The sequence below is a fragment of the Vidua macroura genome, chromosome 24 (genome assembly GCF_024509145.1).
Source record: "Vidua macroura isolate BioBank_ID:100142 chromosome 24, ASM2450914v1, whole genome shotgun sequence".
In the NCBI taxonomy this organism is placed as follows: Eukaryota; Metazoa; Chordata; class Aves; order Passeriformes; family Viduidae; genus Vidua; species Vidua macroura.
In genome coordinates, this window is record NC_071594.1 from 4,542,565 (window position 1) to 4,550,517 (window position 7,953).

A 7,953-nucleotide genomic window follows, 5' to 3' on the forward strand; every position below is an offset into this window, starting at 1 on the left:
TCTCATCCCTTCCCACCCCATCCCATTTAATATTTTAAGGTACAAGGGGAAGTCTCATCCCTTCCCACCCCATTCCAGATTTTAGGGCACAAGGAGAGTCTCATCTTTTCCCACCCAATCCCATTCCAGATTTTAGGGCAGGGGGGAAACCTCATCCCTTCCCACCCCATCGCATTCCAGATTTTAAGTCTCATCCCTTCCCACCCCATCCCATTGCAGATTTTAAGTCTCATCCCTTCCTACCCCATCCCATTCCAGATTTTAAGTCTCATCCTCTCCCACCCCATCGCATTCCAGATTTTAGGGCACGGGGGGAAGGCCACAGCCCCCGAGGAGCAGCAGGATCCCAGCAGATCCTGCTCATCCCCCTGTGGGGTTTCCAGTCCTGCTGCTGCTGCTTTTCCAGCTGATTCTCCTCTGGAAGGACCAAGAGGCTCCTGCCACCACCCAGCCAGGCTGGGGGACAGGGGCAGGCTTGTCCCCAAGGGGTGACAAGCAGCCCAGCTCAGCCCCTTCTCCCAGAGCATCCCAAGCTCCCGCTCCTCCCGCTGCCACGAACGCCAAGGAAAAGGTCTGGATGTTCCCAAATGGCAAATCAAGCACTCCCCCACACCCGCTGCTCCTCCGGGGACAGCGTGAGAGCAGCAGCATGTGACAAACGTGACTCATGTTGGGCAGGGCACCGCCAGCACCGCAGCGGAGTGACAGCGCAGCATTCCCGGGAATGCTCCGGGAACAACGGAGCGTGCGGCCCGGGGGGAATGCTCTGCCCAGGAATTCACTGCCCAGGGGTGGGAATGCTCTGGGAATAGCAGGGAATTCACTGCCCAGGTGTGGGAATGCTCTGGGATAATGGAATTTACTGCCTAGGTGTGGGAATGGTCTGGGATAACAGAATTCACTGCCCAGGTGTGGGAATGCTCTGGGAATAGCAGGGAATTCACTGCCCAGGTGTGGGAATGGTTTGGGAATAACAGGGAATTCGCTGCCCAGGTGTGGGAATGCTCTGGGATAACAGAATTCACTGCCCAGGTGTGGGAATGCTCTGGGAATAGCAGGGAATTCACTGCCCAGGTGTGCGAATGCTCTGGGATAACAGAATTCACTGCCCAGGTGTGGGAATGGTTTGGGAATAGCAGGGAATTCACTGCCCAGGTGTGAGAATGCTCTGGGAATAACGGAATTCACTGCCCAGGTGTGGGAATGCTCTGGGAATAGCAGGGAATTCACTGCCCAGGTGTGGGAATGCTCTGGGATAACGGAATTCACTGCCCAGGTGTGGGAATGGTCTGGGATAATGGAATTCACTGCCCAGGTGTGGGAATGCTCTGGGATAACAGAATTCACTGCCCAGGTGTGGGAATGCTCTGGGATAACAGAATTCACTGCCCAGGTGTGGGAATGCTCTGGGATAACAGAATTCACTGCCCAGGTGTGGGAATGCTCTGGGATAACGGAATTCACTGCCCAGGTGTGGCTCTGCCAGGGGCAGCAGATCCCTGTGTGCTCCAGGTCGCAGGTGGCATCTGCAGGGTGACACCTCTGCAGCCAGCTGTGCCAGCTGTGCCAGCTGTGCCATGGCTGTCCCACGGCTGTCTCCTCTGAGGGGTGCTGGCAGCTGGAATCCCCTGGAAGCAGGGATGGGGATCCTGAGGGACGGGATCTGGGAGCGCTGGGATGGAGGCAGGGAGCAGCTCACAATCCCAGGGCCTGGCCCTGCTGGGATGCAGCATGAGGATCCTGGGAAGGCTGAGAATTCCATCCTCAGATCCCGGGAATGCCGAGAATTCCATCCTCAGATCCTTGAAAGGCTGAGAATTCCATCCTTGGATCTCAGGAAGGCTGAGAATTCCATCCTCAGATCCCAGGAAAGGCTGAGCATCCCATCCTCGGATTCCAGGAAAGGCTGAGAATTCCATCCTCGGATCCTGGGAAGGCCAAGCATCCCATCCTCAGATCCTCAAAAGGCTGAGCACCCCATCCTTGGATCTGGGGAACGCTGAGAATTCCATCCTCAGATCCCTGGAAGGCCATCCCATCCTTGGATCCTCGAAAGGCTGAGAATTCCATCCTCACATCCCAGGAAAGGCTGAAAATTCCATCCTCAGTTCCCAGGAAAGGCCGAGCATCCCATCCTTGCATCCTGGGAATGCTGAGCATCCCATCCTTGCATCCTGGGAATGCTGAGCATCCCATCCGTGGATCCTGGGAATGCTGAGCATCCCAACCTTGGATCTGGGAATGCTGAGCATATATATATATATATATATCTGGAGCCACAATCCCTTGAGACTACAATAATACATATAAAATAACACATTATTTTATATGTATTATTTTACATATAATATTTAAAATAATATATAATGACATAGAAAAATAATATATACTAATACGTGATGATATATCAAAATAATATAAACTAATACGTAAAATAATATATAAAATAGATAATAATATATAAAAATATATAGAATAATATATAAAATAATATAAAAATAATATATAAAATAATATTTAAAATAATATATAATGATACAGAAAAATAATATATAATAATATATAAAATAATATGTCAAATATATAGAATAATACATAAAATAATACCTACTAACACATAAATCCAAGGAAGAATGTGAGAACTGGAGGTTAAAGCTCTGCCCTGTGCCCTGCAGCCCCTCCCGTGCTGGGACCTTCCCCTGTGCCTCACCTGCCCCTGCCCAGGGACAGGATTTTACCCCAGGGACAGGTTTTTACCCCAGGGCAGGTTTTTTCCCCAGGGCAGGTTTTTTCCCCAGGGACAGGTTTTTGCCCCAGGGGCAGGTTTTTACCCCAGGAGAAGCTTTTTGCCCCAGGAGAAGCTTTTTGCCCCAGGGGCAGTTTTTGTCCCAGGGGCAGGTTTTTCCCCAGGGACAGGTTTTTGTCCCAGGGGCAGTTTCTTTTTCCCCAGGGGCAGGTTTTGCCCCAGGGCAGGTTTTTACCCCAGGGGCAGGTTTTTACCCCAGGGCAGGTTTTTGCCCCAGGGGCAGGTTTTTGTTCCCCAGGGGCAGGTTTTTACCCCAGGGCAGGTTTTTTCCCCAGGGGCAGGTTTTTGCCCCAGGAGAAGCTTTTTGCCCCAGGGCAGGTTTTTGCCCCAGGGGCAGGTTTTTGTTCCCCAGGGACAGGTTTTTCCCCAGGGGCAGGTTTTTTCCCCAGGGGCAGGTTTTGCCCCAGGGCAGGTTTTTTCCCCAGGGGCAGGTTTTTACCCCAGGGGCAGGTTTTTTCCCCAGGGGCAGGTTTTTGCCCCAGGGACAGGTTTTGCCCCAGGGGCAGTTTTTTTCCCCAGGGGCAGGTTTTTACCCCAGGGACAGGATTTTACCCCAGGGCAGGTTTTTGCCCCAGGGGCAGGTTTTGCCCCAGGGGCAGGTTTTTGCCCCAGGCGTAGGTTTTTTTCCCCCTTTTTGCCCCTGGCTGTGGGGCTGGGATGGGGCAGAGCTGAGGCCGAAGCCTCTGGATCTTGCTGCTCTTGGCTTTTGGGGTGTGGAGCCGGGAAAACCCAAACTGTGACCCTGGAGATGGGAACAGGGTCAGGGTTCGACCTTCAGCCCTGGGCTGGAGCAGACTGCTGGGGAAAAGGAGAGATGGGGAAAAGGAGAGATGGGGAAAAGGGAGAGCCTGGATGTGTGGGAAAACACATCCAGGGAAAACAGAGATCCAGGGAAAACACATCCAGGGAAAAGGGAGAACCGGGGAAAACACATCCAGGGAAAACAGAGAGCCATGGAAAAGGGAGACACGGGGAAAAGGGAGATCCAGGGGAAACACATCTAGGGAAAACAGAAATCCAGGGAAAACGGAGAGCCAGGGAAAACACATCCAGGGAAAAGGGAGATGCAGGGAAAACACATCCAGGGAAAAGAGAGAGCCAGGGAAAACCCATCTAGGGAAAACAGAAATCCAGGGAAAACACATCCAGGGAAAAGGGAGATCCAGGGGAAACACATCTAGGGAAACCAGAGAGCTAGGGAAAACACATCCAGGGAAAGCAGAAATCCGGGGAAAACCCTTGGCTCAGGAGAAGTGGCAGTTTGGGATGCAGGGTTTTGGATGGATCCCATCACTCCTGCAGAAATCCCTGCCACCAACGGGTTCTGAGCACAGCTGTCACACACCAGCTTTGCTCCTTGCCAGAACTTATTTTTCCCCTCTTTTTCCCTAAGGGAGCCCTCGCTGTCAGCAGAGGAGCCGGAGCCAGGGCTGGGGAAGGGAGAGCAGCCACGGATCTGCCGGAGTTCGGGGCTGGAGGTGACACCAGGCAGGCTCCTGTTGTCTCCAGGGTGCCACCTCAAATCCATCTCAGCTGCCAGCAAAGAGTTTACTCTGATCCCTCATCATCCACAGGGACAGGACAGGGACAGGAACCTCTGATCCTTCATCGTCCATGGGGACACAAATCTGTGATCCCTCATCATCCACAGGGACAGGAATCTGTGATCCCTCATCATCCACAGGGACAGGACAGGGACAGGAACCTCTGATCCTTCATCATCCATGGGGACAGGAATCTCTGATCCTTCATCATCCACAGGGACAGGAACCTCTGATCCTTCATCGTCCATGGGGACACAAATCTGTGATCCCTCATCATCCACAGGGACAGGACAGGGACAGGAATCTCTGATCCTTCATCATCCATGGGGACAGGAATCTGATCCCTCATCATCCATGGGGACAGGAATCTGTGATCCCTCATCATCCACAGGGACAGGAATCTCTGATCCTTCATCATCCATGGGGACAGGACAGGGACAGGAATCTCTGATCCCTCATTATCCATGGGGACAGGAATCTCTGATCCTTCCCCATCCACAGGGACAGGAATCTGTGATCCCTCATCATCCATGGGGACAGGACAGGGACAGGAACCTCTGATCCTTCATCATCCATGGGGACAGGAATGTCTGATCCTTCATCATCCACAGGGACAGGAATCTCTGTTCCTTCCCCATCCATGGGGACAGGAATCTGGATTTGGAGCAGGGACAGCAAGACCAGCTTGAACCCACCCCACCAGCAGCTCCAGAGGGGGTTTGGGGCAGGAAATCTCCGATTGATTAATTAATTAATTATTAATTAATTACCTGGCGGTGGCCGTGGCACGGTGCCCGGTGTGCTGTGGCAGCTGCGGGCAGCAGCCAGCCCCAGCTTGCCCTGCCTCGTGCCCAGTTTGAGGATTTATTTTAATTAATTGCTGAGCCCCAAGCGCATTAAAGGTGAGCGCTGGCAGCAAACCTGCAGGAAGGGAGCACAGGCAGCTCGATAAAATCAATGGGGTTTGTTTGGCCTCGGATGCTGCTGCTGGATGAGGCTGTGGAGCTGCAGCTCCCGCTGGGATGTGCCAGCCCTGGAATGTTTGGGGCGCTGGGCACAGCCACGGCAAGCTGCAGCTCCTTTTGGCCAACGTTCCCACCCCCTTGTGAGCCCCAGGTGGGATGGAGAAAGGACAGGGGTGGGAAACAACACCTTGGATGTCCCAAGCACGGCCCTGAGCCCCACATCCTCATGGATCATGGAATTACGGAATCAGAACATCATGGAACGGTTTGGCTGGGAGGGGACCCTAAACCTCATCCAGTTCCACCCCCTGTTGGGGTGGGCAGGGACAGCTCCCATTGTCCCAGGCTGCTCCAAACCCTGTCCAGCCCGGCCTTGGACACTGCCAGGGATCCAGAGGCAGCCACAGCTGCTCTGGGATACCCCGTGCTACCGTCCCACCCCACAGATGTGCCTGGCCCTGGCTCCTCCAGCTGTTTTTGGGGCGGCAGCAGCTGTTCCCCCCCAGCAGCAAAGCCAAAGCAGCCTCAGGAGCTGCTGGGCCACCGAGGGAAGGCCCCACGTGTCACCTCCAGCAGCCACGGGGCTCCTCGTGCTCGAAGCAGCCGAGTTTTCCCCTGGGAGCAGGGATTTGATCTCCTGGCAGAGCCTGGCAGTGCCATCGGCTTCCTCGTGACCTTGACCACACCGGTGGCACCGCCAGGGCTGCCACACCGAGGGGCTCCATCCTGCACCCCACGGCTGAGCAGGGACATTTCCCACTTTTCCCAGGGCTTTTTGAAAGCACCACCGTGGGTGGCACCCCGTGCCATCACGGGGCGCCTCTGATCCCACTCTGCCCACGGCATTCCCACGCCTGCACACCCCGAATTCCGCGCTGGGAATCCATCAGTAAAACCCTGTTGAGCCGCCGGGGGTCGGAGCTGCTTCTTTCCCAAAGCCAGGGGAATTCTGTGCCGGATTTCAGGCCGGATCCCCGCTCCGGGATGGGCTCTGTGCCTCCCGCAGCGCTGCAGTGCCCGGGGTTTGTTTTCCTCATCCACCGGCCCCGAGGCCCGGCAGGAGCAGCCTCGGGGCCATTTCCACACCGTCACTCCCCGGTGCCGCAGCCCCGGATCCTCCTGGATCCTCCCGGAGCATCCACCCCGGATCCTCCCGGAGCATCCCCCCGGCTCCTCCCGGCAGGGATTTCCCGGGATCTGCGCAGCCCCTCTGCAGAGGGGCAGCCCCCAGCGCCCCGTTCCCAGCCTGGGCTTTCTTCATCCCAGGAGAATCCCAATCCCAGGAGTGTCCCCACCGCAGGATCAGCCCCATCCTGGGACCGGCCTCATCCGAGCACCATCCCCATGCCCGCCCCAGGAGCAGCCGCATCCCAGGAGGATCCCGTTCCAGCAATCCCCCATCCCAGGAGCGTCTCCATCCCTGGAGCATCCTCATCCAGTGGGATCCCCGTAACAGGACCGTCCCCATCTCAGCAGCATCCTAATCCCAGCGGGATCTCTGTTGATAGGAGCAGCCCGATCCAGGAGCGCCCTGTTCCCAGGGGTGCCCTCTCCCGGGAGCGCCCTATTCCCAGGATTATCCCAATCCCGGAGCGCCCCTACCCAGGAGCCATCCCGCATCCTCCAAGGTCACACCTGTAGGACCGCGGGGATGGGGATGCTGGCACCCCCGAGCTCCATCGCTCCGGTGACCCCGCTGGGCTCTCCCCAGCCCGGCCGCCACCGGGAACCCCCCGCCGATCCTCTGGGATTTTCCCGTGCCCCGTGTCCCACCGGGACGCTCCCGCCGCTCACCTTCAGGTCGGGGGGCTTGGAGCGCGGCGGCGGCGGGACAGCGCCCGCCTCGGGGGCCGCCGCCGCCTCGCCGGCCTTGCCCTCCATCACGCCGTGACCGGGCGACTCCCCCGCGGCGCCGGGATCCTCCTCGGGCTGCTGCAGCTCGTCCGAGCGGCACCGCTTCATCCCGGGAGCGCCGCGCCCGCGGCGCGCGGGGGGCGCCTACGGCCGCGGCGGCGGCGGCGGGCGGCGCCCCGGCGGCCGCTGCGGGGCCCGCGGGCTGCGCGGCCCCGGCCCGCCCGCCCCGCCGAGCCCGGGCCGGGCGGCGGCTCCGCGCCGCGGCGGCTCCGCGCCCGCCGCCGGCACCGGCATCGCCGCCGCCGCCGCGCCTGAGGGACGGCGCCGCCGACCAATGGCGGAGCGAGGGAGGAGGGGCCTCGCGCGGTGATTGGCGGAAGGCGGCCGGTGGGCGGTGCCGGCGGGGGGAATTAACCAATGAAGACGCGCGGAGGGCGGGGCCGCCGCTGGTGATTCGCGGAGGCGGAGCGGAGCTGGAGACGGGCGCGCCGCCTCCTGCCGAGCCGCTCCGCGCAGCGCGGGATGGGGGAGCGGCGGGCGGCGTCTGGGCTCCCCCTTTTGCTTCCCCTGCTTAAATACGTCATTTCATGGCCGTTCTCTCTTTTTGGAGTGTTTTTGCTCGTTCCCCGCGGGGATGCGCAGAGGCCGCGGGGAGAGGTCGGCGGCCGCGCTTCGTGAGACTACAAATTCCATGAGGCTTTGCGGCACAGCAGACTACAACTCCCGGCGTCCCCCCGCGGGCCGGGAAATAAACTCCATTTTAACGTAAATAAACTACACCTCC

General features: G+C 58.0%; 1 protein-coding gene across 1 annotated transcript in view; it reads right to left on the reverse strand.

Moving 5' to 3' along the window:
• TMCC2 (transmembrane and coiled-coil domain family 2) overlaps positions 1-7,326 on the reverse strand; it is a 30,177-nt gene extending 22,851 nt beyond the window's left edge. The window contains exon 1 of the mRNA XM_053998322.1: positions 7,110-7,326. Within this exon, the coding sequence (XP_053854297.1) occupies positions 7,110-7,277 (168 nt within the window). The 5' untranslated portion in view covers positions 7,278-7,326. The remainder of the gene's footprint in view (positions 1-7,109) is intronic.
• Positions 7,327-7,953: the final 627 nt, after the last annotated feature.